This window comes from Amphiprion ocellaris, chromosome 19 (genome assembly GCF_022539595.1).
Source record: "Amphiprion ocellaris isolate individual 3 ecotype Okinawa chromosome 19, ASM2253959v1, whole genome shotgun sequence".
Classification (NCBI taxonomy): Eukaryota; Metazoa; Chordata; class Actinopteri; family Pomacentridae; genus Amphiprion; species Amphiprion ocellaris.
Window position 1 is genome coordinate 22,444,315 of NC_072784.1, and position 20,738 is coordinate 22,465,052.

The window sequence follows — 20,738 nt, forward strand, 5'->3', positions numbered from 1 at the left end:
ACAAATATTATGTAACGCCTGCAGCCGAGAACAATCCAGCATGACCAGCAGCATTCTCCTTTCATCAGCAGTCTCTCAGATTGAGTTGCATTATAGCTGATAATCCATTCCAACCTCCTGCATACACATAAACACACACCCGGTCCATTCATCTAATGGTTTACAACAGTGTCTGGCTGTAATCTGTACTGTGTGCGCACATGTACACACATGGGTCACATGTATGGACGATTTTTTTTCCACCCTCACTGTCTCTCTGCATACCAAATATTCTGTAGACAAACAACATGCATTTAAGTCAGGTATCTGGACTTTAATGGTGTATAAACAGGCACCTGTTTTAGATCATTTAGCTTGCTGAACTAAAATCTTCTACACAAGCTGAAAACTATGGAAGCTTGGGAGTGTGTATGCTGCTGGAATGTGTGGCACGTGGACAAATAGACAGTTGACTATGGTGTTAAATCTGGGACTGCAATTAATAATAATGTACATTGTGGTTCATTATTTGTCTGTTTTGTTTGTCATTCTGCATTGTGAAGACATGATATTTTATGTACATTGTGACAGTATACATAAATAATTTGTACTTATAAATTATGCAATAACTACTTGATGTGAGTGGTCCAAACTCAAAGATATTCAATGAAATGATAATATTATTACACTAATTACTTAAAACAGAGAAAAGCAAATAAACCAATTTAAGAAGCTTAAATGAGCAATCACTGTGCATGTCCATCCAATTAAACAACTAAACTGTTTCTCACTTATTAAAATTGTCAATTAATTTTCTGTCAGTCAAACTTAACTCACTAATTAGACATAGGTCATGTCCTAAATGCATCAATAGAACACACACTCTCAACTCTAAATAAGACTGTCGGTAACATACACCTCGAAGACAGCAATTTGCCAGAAATGACCTTTCATACAGAGGTCACTGCTCACAGCTTGGTTTTATTTACACGTTGTTTATGTACAAAGTTAGTGCCTAAATTAGTATTCAATATTTTTATTTAATTGTTCTCGAAATTATCTTCATGGTGTTTACATTACATATTTCATTCTTAAACACATAACAAGGAGTGTAGTCAAATACACAGTTATCTGTGACCTAAAAGACAAACTTGTGGCCCAAAACTGGTGTATTGACGCCCTCTAGCGGTGGCAGGGATGAGCAACAGTCCCTTTAGCCAATCAGGATCCCCGTTACAATAAAGATCGTTTTGTGAAAAGTGCATCACTTAGGGACAAAATTATTACACGTGAATCAGGAGTGAGTTCAATCTTTTCTGTATTTTTTGAGGCTAATTCAAACAGTTTCATGTTGGTCACTTTCAAGTCTAGAGATAAAGCTATCGCTTGTGTTTGAATCGCTTTTTAGGACCCAAATTGTGGAAGCCCAAAGAATCTTGTTTTTTTTTGTTTTTTTTTTCAAAAAGGCTGTGTGCAAAAAAGGAGGAAAGAAGTTGACATCATGACCCTAATGCATGCAGCCAAGTCCATTGAAATAAATGAAAGCGGCATTATAAATAAATAAAAGTCCCCTGAAGTAAAAAGTAGTCATTAGAAAAATGTAAGTTTAAAAAAATTAAAGCCTATGTATTTAATTATCAAATTCATTTATATATTTAATGCCTCATTCATAGATATCAAGATTTGCTTCATAACTATATCCGTCTGTTTTATAGGAATGTTTCTTTTCTTTATCTGAAACTGAACAAAACTGCTCTCTTTTCTTTTAAAGGCCGTCCAACAAACTGCAAACAACTTCAGTACACGACAAAAAGCCACAGAGTGAGACCTCTATCTTCCTCTCCGCCCGCAGGTTGAGGTTGGTGGGTTGAAGGCTGAGTTAAACACGCTGCTTCACGTGTCACTATTTTGTACTGTAATGCACTGATTTAAAACAGTGTAATATGGGGAAGAATAAGAAGAACAAAACGAACGAGTCGGGAAAACAAGCAGGCAAAGCCGGACAACAGCCAAGGTAACGTAAGCAAGCTAACGTGTAAAAGAAAAGCTGCTAGTTTAGCTAGCTAGCAAGAATAGCTAATTGTTGTTAGCACTACCAAAGTCAGATACAGCGAGCTAAAATTGTTGTCATTCATCGAGAAATTTGCTTGTAATCATTTGCCATTAAAAACATACATGTAATCCCTTTTTCCATCACGTTTGTACTGTAATGGGTCCAAACGTCAATGATAGGAAGCTTAAAGGAGATGGTAAACCAAAGAAAGCTAAAGAAGAGGACCACCTCGAACACATCCCCTTCAGGCTCCGAGAGATAATGAAGAGCAAGGACAGAATGAAAAAGGGATCACTGAAGTCCAAGAAGCTAAAAGCAGGTGAGCAAATACATTTTTATACGATTTTTCATGCATTTAAGAGTTGTGTGTTTGTTTATAGCCACTTAAGAAACTTGCATGGCTTTAGCCATTTCGCCGAACAGTAAAGCAGAGGATTCCCAGGATGGAGACATCCCTGTCCCACATTTCAAGAGAGGAAAGCAGGAAGGTGTGAAAGCATACCTGAGGCGCATGGACAATGAGACAAAACACGTCCTCTTCCTCACCAAGAACCAAGTAGACAGAAAGCCTGAGCTGGATGCAGACAAACAAGAGAAACCTGCCGGCAAGGGGAAGTCAGACAAAAAGAAGGAGTGAGTACGCTGTGACTTGAAATTAGCAAAGCAGATTTCAGCCAAACCCCAGCTTCCTAAACATGTTGCTTATGGCACAGATTCTCCTCATCAGTTCTAATTTAATTATTGGGTTGTTGTTTTCTTTGTCAGTATTTGGGTCCTAGTGTTTTTTGTATGTCTTACACATAATAACTTTTAAGTCTGAATGCAAAAAAAACTTTCTTTTTTAAACATATTGGGACAATAACATACAGCTAAGTTTCCAAAATACTCAACACCAAACTTATAAATGATAAAACTCAGAATGCAGATTGATTAACAGTTAGAAGGTACAGAGAAGTTGTGGTAAATATTTCTTTGATTATACAACTAATACTTCTACGTTATTTGGTGTTTGTGGTCTTGCTATAGGCATGATAAAGTGAGATTGCAGAAGCTTCATCAGAAGAAGTTGGACAGACAAGAGACCAAAATGGAGAAAGAGATGTTTATAGGTAAGGAATGCATGTTTTTTTTTTTTTTTCCTGAAACAGGTAGCCAGCAATTCAGCTCAAGCATGCACTGACCAAAAGTGTCACTGTGTATCACTGCACTTTCACTGTGTTTGTGACTACTGTGACAGTTTTGGGCAGAATTATATCAGACCAGCATATTGTTCCTGGTACTTTTAGTGATTTATACACCAGCAGTATCAGGGAAATCTAAAAATGTATAAGTGTGAGTCTATGAATTTGCTGTACATGACAAATTGGCATTTTGAGGAAAGTCAGACAGGACGCAGTTGCCACAGACAATTTTCACCCACACTGCTGAGGCTCACAGTTTATTTTCTTATGCAAACATTATTTTCAGCAAAAAAGGCAGTAAAAAATGTCAGCTAGCTTATGAATATAGTGGAGCATTTTAAAGATAAGGTGCAAGATAGATAGATAGATACTTTATTTATCCCGAGGGAAATTCAAGACATTTACCATTAAACTTACTTTTTATAGACCAATGTGAATGTTAGACTTCGATTCCTGAGGTGGACACAAATACAACTCACGATTAATACAAGTGTTGCTATGTATTTAATAATTTTGTGACTAAGTAACTGTTTGCAAAGCAATTTACTGTAGCATTCAGCTGCTATATTTCCAACTTGTTTGGCTGCTCCACAGTACCTGAAAGTTTTAAATTAAGCAAGCTAAACATGTCATAGTTAAGTCGGCATAAAGATTGTTATATACTCAACTGGTGTTTTTTGTGTTGTAGATACCGTTGCCTTTGGTGAAGTTTCAATGGCTCCACCATCATTGAGTGTCAAACCCAAGAAAGCTCAGGTCAAACCTCAGGTAACCGTGCTATGCAGTGAGCGCATGAGCACATCACTCCTAATGTTTGAGTAAGTGGTTAACTGTGGCTTTTTTTGTCCATCTGTATTATCTAGAATGCAGCAAAAGAGCTGCTTCTCAACTCTCTCCTTGGCCACACTGCAGCCTCCACAGCCAAGCCCTCCATGGCCAGACAAAGAATCATGGAGGAGGAGAGGGTGCGAGCAGTGGAGGCCTACCGTCTACTTAAGAAACAGAAACAGCAGCAGCATGAGGCCAGGACTGCTAATCTGAGAAAAACCAAGAACCTTCAGTGACATTTACAGCCTCTAAACTGAAGGAATTCTAATTACCCAGCTGTAGTCAATGTCAGTGACTACAATAAGCGGTGACATGCACAAACTGACATGATAACCATTGGCAGTGTGTGTTATGTAATTTTGGAAGTGATGTTTAGGTGGGGAGCTTCCACAATTATGCAAACAATCATGGAAAGACACAAACATTTGTATTGACAAATCACCAAAAAGGTGGGTAGCAAACATTCCCCTGCCACTTTCATGTTCATAAGACACAAGACATTTTAATGTTTGCGCTTAAAGTGCCTTCGGAAACAACAACCTGATCACCCGTAACTACTGGAAAATGCATATGGACTGGTATCTTGATGACTTCTCACCCTATAACTGTGTTTGATGTTCGGTGACAAGTGTTCATTTGTATTTACGCTGCTTTCATATTTAAATTTTTAGGCAGCCACTCTGGCATCATCTGTGATGTGATAGGCATTAACATTATTAAAGTTATGTCAAGGAAAAGCAAAACTCATCTGTGCTCCCACTAGATGGCAGTCCTTCTGTAGAAAGTTGGTTTTTGTAAGTAGTGTGGAGCTGACAGAACATACCCAGTAAAATATATTATTAGTGGCACATTGTGCCATATTACACATGAAACTATTAGTGATATATCTTGTTTGTTTTTTAGTTTAGTTTTTTTTTTTTTAACCATATGTCAGTCTCTATTTAATCAACCAAAAAGACAATTCAAAGAAATTAAGAAAAAAAATAATAACCATAAAGGTTATTTATTAGACATCATTGATTATGTCACATGGTCCTCATCAGAGGACAGTTTTCCCATTTTTTTCCATTTTTTTTTTAAATTAATATGGACTTCTTATCCATATTACCTCAAAAGCTAACATTGAAAGGTCATTCTTGACTAGTGAAACAGCTGATGAGAAAAACCAGGCATGTTCATCTTCTAACCATGGTTTCCTGGCTGTTGTTTCCATGGTCCCGAATTCACTTTAACCCCAGCAAACAGAATAAACATCTGATATTTAGGCCAAAAAAAGATCAGATCTTATTTCCTTTTGTACATGTAGAGCCTCAGTCTTGGGATAAATAAATCACATTAGCCTTTTTAAATGCGGAGCACTTATTAGAGCCTGACACAGCTATTTACTTTTGTAATCCCTGAAAGGTTTACCCTCATGAACAAGGCCTTTGTTAAATATTGGTCTCTGAGATGAATTGTATAAATTTAGACATGCTATTTGACAACTTAATCATTCAAAGAAGCCTGGATCTGAAAACAAACATTATGTTGTTCATGTTTCTGCAATGGTGATCAGCTGAACAATATCACCACATGGTGTGACCTTGTAATAATTGTCTGGTCTGAGTTCAGTCATTCTATTTAATCAGCTTGACTGGTATAACCCTCAGTCGTTCTTTTTCCATTTGTGTTTGGCCTCAGCGTTGTCACAGTGACAAGGAAATGTATTAAGGGGGAACAGCTGCTGATGATTGGGAGTGCTGACTCCCTTGAGCCGAGCACCTTCACCATCGGTCATGTAACCACCTGTTGGTAAGACTGCTATTGAGATTATAGGGGGGAATGCTGCGTTTGACTTTAGCTGACATAATAGACCAGGACTTTCTATCTGTTACACTCAAAATGTAATGAAAAATGTCACTTCAGCAGAGCAACACCATCCCAGTTACCCAGAATGGGATGAGTAACACCCAGTTAAAACTCCTCTGGACAGCCTGTAATGTTTTCTGGCAGTTTAAAGCTAATTGGGTCAGTGATTATAAGTAAAGAAGCAGAACTGATTGGAAATACAAAGACCTAATGATAACTCCCTGTGCTTAAATAATGAGTTCTCATTTGTTTAAATTTGGATACAGTCTTCCTTTAAGCTTACCATCAGGATGTTTACAAGTTCCACTGCTTATCTGCATGACAAAATACAACCTCAACATTTGCACATGTGTTCTGTCATACAGTATTGTGCTGTCTGATTTCCAGTTTGTGAGCAATTTCTTTCATGAGCAAGCGCTCGTGGCTGCTGTCAGTACAGGATAGTGGGACTAATGAGGAGAGAGCTGATTCTGCTGCTGCTGCTGCAGCTAGGCAGCCACAGCTCACTATGACGCTCTTCAGCCTGCATGCGTTTGACAAATTATATGCAAATAATTCTCAGAGAAGGCGGAGAACTCATTGCAAGTCAAAGCAGTTGTAAATGCAAATTTCTTTAAAACAGTTTTTTTTTTGTTTGTTTGATTGTTTCCAACAATACTGACAAAACATATTAGGACATGCACTTAGTACTTCCAAGACTATTACAGCCCTAAATTTAAATAAACAAGAAAGAGCATTACATTGATTAATTGTTGGATTTTGCTATTTGGATCTGGCAACATAACCGCAATATCAGTCAGTACCACCCAGAATTTCTTTCTTGCAGCCGTATAAACCCATACATCACAGTCGGCGAGCCAGGCCCAGCATGTGGCACACCAGGTGAAACTTATGGAAATGACTGCTCGGGGCAGTATACATGGTAATCATTGCGACGCCTCTTTCAGTATCCCACGTTGCTCTCCTTGTGAGCTGTCGCCTTTATGATCCAAAGAGCCACATAGAGTTTAAATAACATTTATTGGTTTAATAACTTAGAATGTATATTTTCACATAAAATTACACTTTGAAAAATCCAAAACTCTATAAAATGATATGGCTTTCAGAGAATCACAACATAATTTCACAAGTGAACAGAGCATGTAGCTTTACATGTAGAAGCATGCAGTTTTGAACAGATTAATAACATGCAGCAGATTTATGAGTGTAAAGAAAAGAATCATAGATATTGTCACAATTTCTGGTAAATTATGTTCACTTTACACTGCACACAGCTGTGACTAGTCTGTTACTCTAAATTCTCTGCATTGGATTATTGTCTACTGTTTCTTAATATCTACCTTAAGCCACATGTGAACTGAATACATAACTTTGTGTTTTAGATTTTGAAAAAGTCAAAACAACAAAAACAATAGTTTCTGGTCTTTCTCATTGCTAGAAGGTAAGTCAGGTTTGTTCCCATAGAGATACAAACATATCACCCTTTAGATGATTGTTAGTTTGGGGCCCAATAGTGAAGCCACAAGTGAGCAAAACTGGTACATAGACTATAGAAGTAGTTGAGTTTTTTTTGTTTTTGTTTTTGTTAAAGCACAGAAATAAGGCACTGAGGCACAAATTTTTGATAATCGCCAATTTTGGCTAGAACAAATCCTGCTCAACTGTCTCTGATTGTAGCATAATAAAACATGCATATTTATAAAGGTGGTTGTTCAATTTTAGCTTGATAGAATAAATACTTCCTTACATACTTTTTTGTGGGTTAATGTGTGCTTTTCTTGACACTTCCTTTTTTCACATCTTATTTCACGCATAATCAGAGACTATTTGATCTACGTGTCCAATATTGCAGATTGTGAATTAATATTTCTAAATCATCTAAAAATTTTCACAAATACCATTTTAAGTATGCATATAAAAATGTTTCAGCTAAATCGGAGATAGTCATGTAGAAGGCCCCTTGAGATGGAATAACCCCATCAGAAGTCATCCGTCTCCATTGTTGTCAATTATTAGAATCTTGTGTATGTAACACTTGCTCCAACCGTGTGTGAGTATCAGAGAAATGTAGTATAAGAAGTAGTTTGTGAGAGGAACTAGGTCATATTACTACATATTGCTGTAGATTCAATTGTTACTATTTTAAGCATCCTTCTAAGGAAGAAAAATTGTGATATAAAACATCTGATACTACAAACTCTAAGAACAAATCCGCAGGCAGTCGAGATTTATTTCACTGCTGTAACAACCGAGTGTGTAGGTGACAGTGCAATGTGCTCTTGACTCAGTCTGCCAACCTCTGACAGTCCTTAGGGTGCTAAGGACTCAGCTGAGCGAGACAGGGAGCTGCTACTTCCTGGATTCAAAGATGGGGGTGTCGTTCGAAGCATTATCGTGTCTTGGTCCATCTGCAGAAACATGCATAGATGGGATTATTTCAGATGTAAGGAAGAGGGGATGTTTTGTGGTATAAAACAGCATTACCACACTCACCTTTGTCAGACCTTTGGCAATCAAGGCTATTTCGGTGGGCTGGTATACACAACTTCGCAATTGACCATTGTAAGCTCCATATGGAGACACTGGCTTTGTTGATACTGGTGAACAAAAGGTGGGGTTAAAAAAAATGGTCATAAGATAGCATTTTTGGTTTTAGATCACACTTAGCATAAAGTCTATATCACAACAGATATGAAAAACTGAAATATAACACTTTCAATACATCTCCCATGTAAAAAGGATACTTGGACAACAGTCTCTATGGCAATAACTGGAGAAATTGGCTCAATTGTCTAGTGATGTTATTTTCCATTAGATCACACACAAGCTGAATATTCTGACATTTCTGGAAACACACTGTAGTTTCTACTATCCACTAGAAATTTGGATAGATGGTTACGGTATACAGTGATAGCAATATAAAGATGTGTGACATATTAAAGGAAAAAAAAAACGGAACTAGTGGTCCCTACAGTGACTAGTAGTAGGAGGCTGATATTCAATTGGTTGATATACTCATTGAGGTCCTGTAGTTTGGGGTGTACTGACAATGTCAGACTTCCAAGCAAGTGTTGTTTGGAAGTAAATAAATGTCATCATTTACAGACTTTATACTGTAATATTGTGTTTGTTTTTCTCAAGTAAGCGACTAATGCAACTGCATCATATAATACTATCGGGACGTGGATGAATAGAAAGCACATCTCGAGGTTACAACCAATTAACCAATCTGACTTCCATGCAAGTTGCTATTCACATATATTTCACCAATATACTCAGGCACAAGCTGAAGACCATATTTAGAACCTGACAAATAGCTACTTTATGCCATTTTGTACAAGTCAGAAAAAATAATCTATCAATTGTTTCTCAAACTTTATCTTTTGATCAAGAGCCATAACAAGGTCTACTGCTGCCTTTATTGTCAGAATAAATTTCCTTACATAGCTACACATACATCAGTCCTATCTGCTTGGTTGATTCATTTTGGTCTTTGATGTGGAGAATTCAATACCTACAGAATTAAGTTGAAAGCAGTTACTCCTGTTTTGCAAAATTAATATTGATCAACAACATAATGTACTATGCTGTACCAGTTGGAGGCTCATCCATGGAAAAGGCTTTATTCTCCATGTACACATTCTGCTGGGTTGGCTCCGGCTCCTTAATGATGGTGTCATAAACCAGACTCCTGGCAGGGTAGACGTCTCCATCATGGGGCTGCTCCTGGTCAGGGTCCTCTTGTGTCAGCAAGCAGATTTCTGGGATTGTGTAGAGAAAGAGGAACACCCAGGCATTTGACACCACAGCTACAGCCAGAGTAGGATCGTCCCAGCTCGGACTCCCAATCACTTGGTTCCCATGGATGTACATGACAATCCAAGTTACCCAGATAGCGATGGTGAGAAGCCCTGTGACCAGGATGAACGCTCCATCTCGGCGCCACTGCTTATGTTTGTGTGTTAGTGAGGGTATTGCCATCAGCACTACAGCTAGCAGCAGAACCATGACATAAATGAGAGCCATCACAAAGTCCTGGTTGGCAATACTGCAGGAAAGGTCAGGGGCATCGTCAACTCCAGGTGGGATAATGACCACAGTGATGATAAGCCATTCAGTGTTGATGATCACCTCGACCAGCCAGAGACCCAGTGCTCCCAGGCATAGCATCCAGCTCCTAGGCCCTCGTCCTCTCCGTTGCAGCAGGGCTAGCCACAGCCCATGCATCACCAGGCAGGCGAGACACCCTGAGAAGAGTACTCCAAACAGGAACCTTCGTGCAGTACAGCTGGTGGAGTGCTGGCTCACGATAAAGGCAAAAGTAAGTCCAAAGAGTCCCAGTGTGAAAATTAAAATGCTGGCCTGCAGGGCTACCATACCCTTTCTCTTTTTGTCTGTCACAAGCGGCAAGCAGCCCATGAGAATGACAAACAGGACAAAGGAAGTCACCACACCGGCAGCGGCAAAGGCTTCCACCACAACCCCCCACACTGTGGTCATGTCACACAGGTTGTAGTATATGGAGCTGATGCTGGAGCCACATCCTTTTGGCACACTAGTAGGATTCATTGCTTCACTGCACACTTTTGTTTAAATTCTGCAACAAAAATATTCAGATTATTCAAATATGCATGCAAAATTGTAGTCACAAATTTTATGTGCATGTGAGACTAGTAAAACCAAGATTAACAACTGACTTCGCAAGCATCTAATGGCTAAATATTTTTCCCAAGATCACTTCAGTGCAGTAAATGAACGATAGCAAACACATGCTGTACCAACCTAGTCAGGTTTCACTACAAAACTGGTCTCAGTTGTGGCGAATTTGAATGTGTCATACAAATTGCTATTCGTTAAAATAAATTCATTTAAGTCACTGAAGAATCTAGAATTGTGTTCCCTGGCGTTACTTATAAAATGGAGCCATTCTACAGCGACTTGTAGTCATAGCTCAGTCTATCCTTCCAGGACCATCCAATTAGTAGAAGCATCACTTCAACATTTCATGATGGGACATAAGTATTCCCACCTGGAATCTCGGTTTCAGCAAATATAATGGTGTCATTCAGCAATCGCATGTAATTTGATGACAGACTGTATTTGTATTAAGTATTTTAACACCAACTACTTTTAATGGCAATTCAATCATTTGAGAAATGCTTTAGGCCTTTGAGATGAGATTTGTTTTCCTTCCTAAGCTCAGAAAACTAAAAGAGTCCACTAGGTTGTCTGCCACAGAGCCAAAGACTTTTTTAAAATTGTATTTAAATATGCACATATGGAGAATTGAAAATCTGTAAAATATTTTTGAGTGTTAGTTTACAGATTTTCTCTATTACATTACAGATAATATCAAGTAAAATAATTTTAAAAGAAATATTAATTTTCAGAGTGGCCCCCCGCCCCCATCCCCCCCAAAAATGGCCAGAACTGTAAATATTGTCCACATCAAAAATCTGTACTTTTACATATGGATGTTTTTTTTACAATGTATGACAATAATAATAATAATAATAATAATAATAATAATAATAATAATAATAATAATAATAATAATAATAATAGTTATTAATATTATTAATATTATTGTACAAATATTTGCCATTATTTGAAAGAAATTAAATGTGTATTGAGGAGTGAAAAATTGTTTAGAAAAATTATTTTAACTCCTATTTTGCAGATTTTTCCTGTTTTGTTAAATTACAAATAAAATCTGGTACAATCACAGAAACTAATATTATTACTTTGCAGATTAACACTAGAAAACAATGTAAAAACTCTAAATAATGTCAATATCAAAAATCTGTCTTTTTTTGAATAGTCATTCTTTCTTTAACAATGTGTGACCATAAAATTATACTGTTTTCCTGAACCTAAATCCTATAAAAAATGATATTATTTATTATATTCCTGAATTTTTGCAGTTACACTAATGCGTTATTTTTGAAACATTTTTTGTTACACCCTTGCTAGATTTTCATAGTTTTTTTTTGTTTGTTTGTTGTTTACAGTGCACATGTTAATTTTACAATAAAATGGCACACTGACAAAACATAAAAAGTTGAAATCACGATGAGAAGGTTTACATATGCTCTCTATGAGCTAACACAACAAACATAATGAGTGTAATCATTGGAGTTTTGGTCTAATGTGACGAATCAAGGCTACAGGGGTTTCTTACCAGGACTGAGAATGACAGCAGCTCTGGCTGCTCCAACAGGGGACTCAGGTAGATTTTCTCCGGTGAGAATAACCGACGTCAGGAAACAAACTTTCTTTGCTCGATTCCCTTCTTCTGAGTTTTACCAACCTCGTTGCAGATGCTGCGATCAATACCGGTGCGTTCAAGTGCTCATTTATTTGGATTCAGCAGTGTGTTTTTTTCCGGACAGGATCACGAACAATCCACCGCTTCTCCTGATCTGTTACTCATCCATGTTAGACTCGACTGATCGACAGTCCTATCAAAGCAGCTGTACCGTACGCTATGAATGTTTTTATTCTGTAAATGTAATAACCTGCTTTTGCTAAAGACTCTGCTCAAACCGCTCTGCCCCTTTTTCCTACCTCTGTGGTGCCTGCAGCTTTGCATATTCTGTGAGATTAGCGCCCGGCCTACTTATTTGTTTCAGACAGCTTACATCCAAACAAAGGGGCCACTCACCTCTCTAGTAAGATATATAGGCCCTACGCTTGTATACAGAGTGTGTAACATGCTCTAAAGTGGGACCTGTTTGTCATGGAAAGACACTGATGTTTGATGATTAATTACTTTCACAGGTTTAGTGATTAAATCAGTCTCTTAAAGTGCTTTTATTTAAAAAATATACAATTATACATTGCAGAATTTTTGAGTTTGCCCACTTCCACTCTTCTTTTTAAGCTCAATTTTGCAGGAGAAAAAGTCTCACATACAGTTTAAATTCAGTTTAAGGATATTTCAGTTCTAATCTGTTATGCTATTAAGCACACCCTTAAGGATTAAATAAATAATGAGCATCTAAAATCACACCCTAATTCTTGGCTATGCTTGTTTTCTCCTACAGACTTCAGAGCAGTCATCATCCACCAGGTGACTGTGAACCCAGTTAGCAGAGCCACCTGGTGGAAAACACTGCTGCAGGATAGGTTGACTCCTGTGTTTTTTCAGTTAAACACAGTCAAATGATATTACGTAACAAAATAGAAGCCGTTATTGATCTTCTGCAGGCCACGCCACTTTATAATCACATGATAAATATGAACAATAACCAAAACTGCTGATTTAAAACTTTTAGATCATCTCTTTTCATGAAGTTAATAACTCAATAGATGTTTACACATCTGAACATTTTTACTGAATTACTGAAATATATATATAAAACATTCAATCAATATTTATATTTTTATGATCCCTAAAAGCTAAATGATGAAATTTTCTGTAATATTTTGTGTTTTGCACTATTAATTGCGTGTAGATGTGGCGATTTGTGCAAAACAATAGTTTGCTGTCAGATTAGAATAACAGCAGAAGATGATTGTTAACTCTCTTTCTCTTTTTTTCTCTTTTGCTTTTTGTTTATTTGTTCTTTGTTTGACTTAATGCACTCACAATCCATCTCTTACTTGTTTAATTGTAAAACTTGTACTTGCAACCAGTAATAGATGAAAAAACTGCAGAACAGCCTTCTTCTATCAATCAAATGTTCCCACTCCACTGCCTTTTTTTAAATCTCAAAATATACATGTTTTCAGTGGCTTTGGGTTGCTCTTAATGATCCTAACATTTTAGTGTTTTATGTTAGGTTTATTTTAGACATTGATCTTACAAGTTGCTATCCTGCTTAGCCTTGGTTTGTTTTTCTAATTGATTCTACAAGTCCTTATCCTGTCTTGCTTTTTGCACAGATTGTTGTTGTTGTTGCTCCCTGAATGATAACATGTCTAGCCCTTTGGTAGTTTCAGGTTTTAAACATGCTATATAAATGAACCTGATTTGATTTGATTTAATTTAAACCTGAACAAAAGCTGTGCCACAAACGAGCAATCGCTAAAAGCAATCGACCTAAATATTCCATTACTAACATGCACTGGCACATTGCTTCTGCATTTGTGATGCTCCAAGGAACAATTTATAGTTATAAATCATTGTTAGATGAAATATAATGCAGCATTTTTTTTTTCATATTTCATGGTGTTTTATACTACCTTTGCTTGTTCTTACAGACATTTTGCACATTTGCATGCATTTAACGTGTGCTATGTATTTTGTGTTTTGGAGACCTGGCTAACTGGTGCATCCCCTTCGGGTCCAGCACAAGAGTAAGGTCATCCAGGACACCTTCCTGAAGCTAGCTCTGGCATTCAGCCTGCACTAAACGTACTGTTTATACTGCGTGATGGAGCCCCCTGTGGTGCATTGATTCCTCAATGGATCTCTTCCCGAGGGGTGCTCTCACAAACCCAGCAGCTTGTCAATCCATCCCTTTGCATTGTGGTCCTGTTAGATTCTTAATAGGAAGTTAAATCAAGGGAGAAAGCAATGTGACCTGAATGAAGGACGTGTCCTTTTCAGATGGACGCATAAAGAGGGCTCTGGGTTTACTCTGTTGTAGCTAACAGTGGCCTGAATCGTGTTGGCATATGACAAACACAAACAAAAGCATAGGAAATTCTGTTCTATTAATTCAGGTATATCAGTACGTTGACACCAGCCTCATTATTTTCATCCCTACACACTCATGAATGTTATTTATGTGTATCTATGACCACTGTCTGACACAGACATCGAGCGATCCACAGAAAGGAGATGCCACCAGCTCATGTGCCTTGTCTTGTCCACTTTGTTGCAGCAGGCTTCATTAGGGCACCTCAGCAGCACTGCTCTCCTTCGAGAATGTGTCAGGTTATTCATAGCTGTGACTCAGGTTGGGGTCTCACAGGACATCTCTTCCCCTGTATTTTTTCCGCAGCCTGGCAGCCTTCGGGGCTTCGCTACAACCTATTTCCCCTGAAATGATTTCTTTCCCTGTCTTTCCCAAAGTAGGTAGATTGTGATCTGTTTTAAACACATTTATCACAGTGCCCCATGGTAGTATAAATATTGTGAGTGTACTAATGGCCAAGTCAGATGCATCGATTTTTTTTACAATATCAGATCTATATCTACTTTATACTTTCAAGAAGATTTTAACAGGGGTCTCAGTATTGACTGACCCATCTCTGACTGAGAGATCGATGATAGCCGAGTGGTAAATAAAGGCTAATTTCAGTGGTACTGTAAACATCTCATTAAGCCCCCGAGGCTATCACTAGAAACATTATGTGCTGTTGTCATGGCTGCTGTTTCACTTTGAAACATACTTTTGTTGTACCCCAGTTACTGTGTGCTATTCTAGGATGTAGGATTCTCTTGTGTGAAGTGGCAGTAGACCTCACTTTGAATCATTATATCAGTTCATATTGATTATTATAGCTTGGAGGTTAGTATGTTCCCTGCAAGTGGCAGACCATTAACTCCACATCCAGCTGGAAATTGTATCACACACATTCATTAAGCCCTTTACACTGTGCAAGGTTGGTGATGCAAAGAGTACACCTGAAAATCGCTTTGCGTTTATTTATTGAAGCATTAGGAAATCACATTGAAGCTTATTTTACATGGATACTGAATAAATAAATTTATTTTAACAGCAGTAAACTCTGTGGGACTACGTAAAAAGCTGATTGGCACTTGAATTTGACAGACAAAGCCTGCCTCAAATTGATGAGTAGACCCAGGGCCAATGAAATTATTTTCACATTAGTGGGATTAACATGCCATCAGAGAAATAATTACACTCAGCTGAAAAACTATCCTATAAATGAATTATGAAATTTGATTGACTGCAGTTGGTCACACTTATTAGAGTCTCAATTACTTTTGGGAGATAGTCTCAATGGCAACCAGTGGTAATTAACTGACTAATTATATGGCGCTGATTGTACTTAACTTGGGTGCCACAAACAAAAAAAATTTCAGCGCGGCGGTCTGCTGCATTTTGAGTTCCATTAAAATGTGAAACAGTGTTATTATTGATTTTTAATAGTGCCTAACCCCCACTGACTTTTAAAGTAAAAAAACATTAAGCTGAGTCCTTGGCTGGCCCGGTGCCACTGATCAATGCCATGTAACATCCAAAAGGGAGAAATTCAAAATCAAAGCTGTCGCTATAGCAACGCCCCTGCCAGATTCCACCAATCAATGGAGTCTGTGGGGTTGTGAGATGCGCCAGGGAAAGGCCAGCGTCCTACATAAAGAGTCCAGGACAGGGAGCCGGGCAGCACACAGGGCAACACACCTTTCTGCACGCATACGACAAAAGCAACAGCAGCAAAAAGAAGGGTCAGGAGAAGAGTGGCACACAGAGAGGAAGACAAGGGGGAAAGGACAAAGAAAGAGAAGCAGGGAATAACTGAGAAGATATGGTACGCTCATGTGAACAAGAGATTCCTGCCTGGGTTTATGTGGGCACCCTGCTCTTCTTCATCCACTTCCACTCTGTCACAGTTAGTGGAGGTAAGATAACAAATGCTATCATTAGTTACATTTTTTTGCTACTAAACATTATTTTCACTTTTACATCTTTTATAAAAATCCTACATTGTAAAGGAAGCTGTGTCGTTCTATTTCAGTCCAGTTCCCCCCATGCTGTTAGTGGGTAGTAGGGCACAGCATGAATGTGTGGCTCGTGCCCAGCCTCAGGGCAAAAGATGGGTATTTATCTATTCCACTCATTCCGTCCTCATCTGTTTGTCTGCCGGGTGCAGGGAAAGACGGGCATGTCCATTTGCTGCTTGGCTTTATTCCAGCTCAGTAATACAGCACAGTACAAGTGCTGGGGGAAAGCTCTTTCTTACTCCTTAAAAAAGATCTGACTTTGCTTTTGACTAAACCATTGAAGGCCACATTAGCTGCTGTTATATAGTTTGGAGATTCATTTAATTCTGGATATTATAAGGGATATGTATAAAATGTTTTATGTAATGTTTTCAGCTCTTTTCCGTATGCTGAAACATTCTTTATAAGTTTTTTTTGTGTATACTTTGATTTGAATCTCTTAGATGCTGTCTTTTTTCTTACAGAATCTGACAAAAAGTTAATTATGTCACAAATAGAAATACAGGATATATATTTCCCCATGTTACAATGACTTTGGGGATTTTTCATTTGGGAACACCGTGCCAGAATCATTTGTCGATACACCCCCTTATACACTCCTCTGTGCAAAGCTGGCCCAGGGTGCTGGCTGGCTAATTGGACAAAGGTTACTTTGAAGTGGGGGCACTTGATTGTGGTGGAGAAATGAAGACAGTGTGGCTTCCCAGGGAGCCAAGTACGCTCCCCCTGTGTCTCATTAAACCCCCAGTACCAGGCCAACGAGGCTGCTGATGGCTGTGGCAGAGCAGAATGGAAACAGCGACTTGCCGTGCTGAGTCTTTTATGTGTGATTCTTCAGTGTGTGCCACTTGTAGTTATGCTCAAGAGGGCCTACAGAAGCAGCCATCTGCAATGGTGCTGCAAACTCAGGATTCTTTTTTGTACACCTAGTTTCTGAGGTTTTCTGAGTCAGCCACCTGGCTTGTTGCTCTTTTACTCTGTTAATTGATAGCAGAAGAAGACGATGTGCAAGTCTGCTTTTTTTTAACCCCTAAGACATACTATCAGTTGTGGTTTAAATGAAAGGTTTGGATGTGACTTTCCAGTTCTTGCTGTGTTAAATGTGATTTGAGCTGTAGGGAAAATGTTCACATGAAAAGCAGTGTGAGGTTGATGTAAATTTTGGTAAAGAAAACAGAGAATGAGAATGAATATGAAACTCTGTGGGACTACAGAGTCCCCACCCCCCACCCCCCGCCGCTGCCGCCGCTGCATTTAAATAGTGATGTTTGTGTTTCTGACAAGTCTCCACCATCTTGCACTATTTTTCCCACAGCTGCCCTGAAGCAAGAGGCAGCGTCCGACAATGCTGCTACGGTGCTGAACCACTCGATGAGTTTGGTGCAGCGTATGGAGACGCTGCTGACAATGGGTAACGGCAGTGATGTGACTCTCCGAGTGCAGACCATCAACACTGACGAGGTGAAGGTGATCCAGGCCCACAGCCTGGTTCTCACCCTGCAGAGTGACGTGTTTGAGGAACTGCTGCTCACCCGCAACAGCAGCACTTTGGTTTTGAGGGAGACGCCCGAGTGTGCAGCTGTCTTCGACAAGTTTGTCAGGTGAGACTGACTGCAGGGTATAACCATTTGCTTGGAGTTAATTGGTCAAATCAAACCAATCCAGCTATGAAGCTGGTTGTAGATGTTGTTGTGTTCTCCCCAAGTCAAAAGTTTTAGGTCTCCACTCTCCATTTCGCCTCTTTCCGTTCTATTTGCAGAAGTGAAAAGCTCCATCTTGTGAAATACTCTAAAATTACACTTGCTGTTTGAGGCTCACAGTCTAAAAGAAGAGAGTGTGGGCTTTTCAGTGACTCAGATGTGAGGAGAAAAAAAAGACTCAGAATATAGTATGCCTCGCAGAAATATTGTTTTATTTAACAATGCTTTCACACATTTCTTTTGCAGGTATCTGTACTGTGGTGATATCTCAGTACGCCTAGATCAGGCTATTTCTCTGCATAAGCTGGCCAGCAAGTATCATGTGTGGGGCTTGCAGCAGGGTTTGACCCAATATATGACACAACATCTCTCCAGTGATTCACCCACAGGCCACGTGGTTGGTTGGTACAACTATGCACTACAAATTGGAGACATGACCCTTCGGGACAGCTGTCTGCAGTACCTGTCCTGGAACCTGTCTTCCGTGCTGCAGAGCGGAGAATGGGGCTCTATCAGTGAAGACCTGCTCCTCTCCTTGCTCCAGCGCTCTGACCTCATTCTGCAGAGTGAGCTGGAGCTCTACGAGGCGCTGGAGGGCTGGATTAACCAGAACCAGCCTGTTAGTACGACAGTGGAGACCGCCCTCAGGGCTGTTCGATACGGCATGATCCCCCCTCAGCATCTCTTCCGTCTGCAGAAGCAATCTGCCCTGATGCAGAAGTATTACGAGACTATCCGTGATCTCCTCTATCTTGCTTTCCAATTCCACTCTGCCTCACCTATCCAACTGGCCAAGTACTTTGATGTAAACTGTAGTATTTTCACTCCCCGTAACTACCTGTCCTCCTCCTGGGGTTCCCCTTGGGTCATTAATAGCCCCACCCGCGATGACCGCAGCTTCAGCTTCCAGACCCAGCTTGGGCCCAGTGGTCATGACTCCAGTAAGAGAGTGACATGGAACGCCCTGTTCTCCCCTCGCTGGCTCCCACTCAGTGCCAGGTCAACCTACACTGAACTGGGTGCCATGCAACCCACCCGCACAGACGGAGGCCGACCTCGCATTATTGTCACACCGGCCACTTCCAGCCCAGACTTTGCTGGTGTGAGTTTCCAGAAGACAGTAATCGTGATGGCAAGACAGCAAGGAAAAGTGGTGGTTCGGCATGTCTACAACTTCCACCAAAGTACAGAGGAGGCTGGAGACTTCCTGATGGATGCTGATCTGCAGCGCCGTGCGTCAGAGTATCTAATTGACAGCTCCCTCTATCTGCACATTGTAGTAAAACCTCTCTACCATACTCTCCTTGTTGCCAGGAAGTAAAAGCAGGAATTTGCTGTGACCTCACCATCAGTTATCCACCCACAGAATCACATGCACATATTCCAAAGTACACACATATCACAGCACATGTGTATGTGTCAGGTCTGCAGCATCTCCATTAGTTCCTGCATTTTCTTGTCTTCCAACTATTTAGCAAGGAGGTGTCTGGTAAAATAAAGGACTCATGATTTAATGGCTAAGCAGTGATTATCACAGTAATGATGGTGGGTTTTTCAGCATTTCATGCATACTAAGAAAAAAAAAACACTTCACTGTACTGTATTTGTTCAGGTATTTTATAGTGTGGCAGTTTTTCCCTTGAATTTATTAAATCAATGTGATGGTTAATGTTGTTTGCATAGGTGCTATATAAGTTTTGCTTTGAAATAAACTGTTATTGCTATTAATTCCATGCATTTCCTCTTTAAGCAGTAAAATTTAGATTCTTAGTTCACGGCACTTGACATACAGTTATACACCTGTCTGAATGTCAAATAGCAAAAATGTGGAAACTGAAGAGAATCCCATTGTCTGTGTTCCTCAACCAATATGTTTTTTCAGCAGTGATATTAATAATGATTATTAGAAATCATGGGGATCAAAAACTGATATTTGAAAGGAATATATATTTACAATAACAAGTGAAATAAATTGAAAGAAGAAAAATAAATAATTGAAAGAAAAGCTTTCATCAACTTTCATCCTTCAGTGCTAGTAATAGCCTATTACATGTGATGAATAGTGGTGGTTGGGGCATTGCTTGAGAACACAGAGTGGTGACTAAAGACAAAGAGAGGCAATGAAATCAAGGCCACATTAGTGCATGTTTAAAGTATCTTATTTTATCAGCAACTGGTGAAAAAAAAGAAAAAAGAGCTAAATACCTGTAATCGGCCAAAACGATATTCAGTCGACCCCTAGTTCCATTGTGTTATGTTGTTGACTTGTAAGACTGTAGAAACTGTAGGCTAAATATAGCCCTTTTACATTTAGCTTTTTCTTATTTATTATCACACATGCATTGTACCTAACTTCTAAAGAAACAACACCAGTATGTGATTTTCCTGAAATAAAAAAAATGTACTTAATAAAATACAATAGAATTTAAAAAAAATCCTCTGTTGTGACCTGTAAGGGATTTGCAAAATAAACTTTGATGAAACAGAATGCAATAGTTTAATATTTTATT

General features: G+C 39.0%; 3 protein-coding genes across 3 annotated transcripts; 2 read left to right on the plus strand and 1 right to left on the minus strand.

Annotated features, from left to right (window-relative positions):
* Positions 1-1,810: 1,810 nt before the first annotated feature.
* ccdc137 (coiled-coil domain containing 137) lies at positions 1,811-6,634 on the plus strand. Its single transcript, XM_023264366.3, has 6 exons — positions 1,811-1,993; positions 2,212-2,351; positions 2,440-2,665; positions 3,059-3,141; positions 3,902-3,981; positions 4,077-6,634. Exons 1-6 carry the CDS (start codon positions 1,923-1,925, stop codon positions 4,275-4,277), a joined length of 801 nt encoding a protein of 266 aa, XP_023120134.1. The 5' UTR covers positions 1,811-1,922; the 3' UTR covers positions 4,278-6,634.
* Positions 6,635-6,890: 256 nt separating this feature from the next.
* LOC111564674 (G-protein coupled receptor family C group 5 member C-like) lies at positions 6,891-12,512 on the minus strand. The gene is made up of 4 exons (XM_023264395.3): positions 12,071-12,512; positions 9,483-10,486; positions 8,383-8,486; positions 6,891-8,297 (listed from the first exon to the last, which is right to left on the minus strand). Exons 2-4 carry the CDS (start codon positions 10,456-10,458, stop codon positions 8,199-8,201), a joined length of 1,179 nt encoding a protein of 392 aa, XP_023120163.2. The 5' UTR covers positions 10,459-10,486; positions 12,071-12,512; the 3' UTR covers positions 6,891-8,198.
* Positions 12,513-16,164: 3,652 nt separating this feature from the next.
* Positions 16,165-20,716, plus strand: btbd17b (BTB (POZ) domain containing 17b). Its single transcript, XM_023264393.3, has 3 exons — positions 16,165-16,426; positions 17,844-18,129; positions 18,475-20,716. The coding sequence occupies exons 1-3, from the start codon at positions 16,333-16,335 to the stop codon at positions 19,547-19,549; spliced, it is 1,455 nt and encodes a 484-aa protein (XP_023120161.2). The 5' UTR covers positions 16,165-16,332; the 3' UTR covers positions 19,550-20,716.
* Positions 20,717-20,738: the final 22 nt, after the last annotated feature.

Excerpts from the sequence above, each read along its gene's own strand:
- LOC111564674 (XM_023264395.3), bottom strand. The coding sequence starts at position 10,458 with ATGAATCCTACTAGTGTGCCAAAAGGATGTGGCTCCAGCATCAGCTCC. Across the intron at positions 8,487-9,482 it reads CATGGATGAGCCTCCAACTG|TATCAACAAAGCCAGTGTCT; the intron begins GTACAGCATAGT and ends TTTGTTCACCAG. Across the intron at positions 8,298-8,382 it reads TTGCCAAAGGTCTGACAAAG|ATGGACCAAGACACGATAAT; the intron begins GTGAGTGTGGTA and ends ATGTTTCTGCAG.
- btbd17b (XM_023264393.3), top strand. The coding sequence starts at position 16,333 with ATGGTACGCTCATGTGAACAAGAGATTCCTGCCTGGGTTTATGTGGGC. Across the intron at positions 16,427-17,843 it reads CTCTGTCACAGTTAGTGGAG|CTGCCCTGAAGCAAGAGGCA; the intron begins GTAAGATAACAA and ends TTTTTCCCACAG. Across the intron at positions 18,130-18,474 it reads GTCTTCGACAAGTTTGTCAG|GTATCTGTACTGTGGTGATA; the intron begins GTGAGACTGACT and ends TTTCTTTTGCAG.
- ccdc137 (XM_023264366.3), top strand. The coding sequence starts at position 1,923 with ATGGGGAAGAATAAGAAGAACAAAACGAACGAGTCGGGAAAACAAGCA. Across the intron at positions 2,666-3,058 it reads AAGTCAGACAAAAAGAAGGA|GCATGATAAAGTGAGATTGC; the intron begins GTGAGTACGCTG and ends GTCTTGCTATAG. Across the intron at positions 3,142-3,901 it reads GGAGAAAGAGATGTTTATAG|ATACCGTTGCCTTTGGTGAA; the intron begins GTAAGGAATGCA and ends TTTGTGTTGTAG.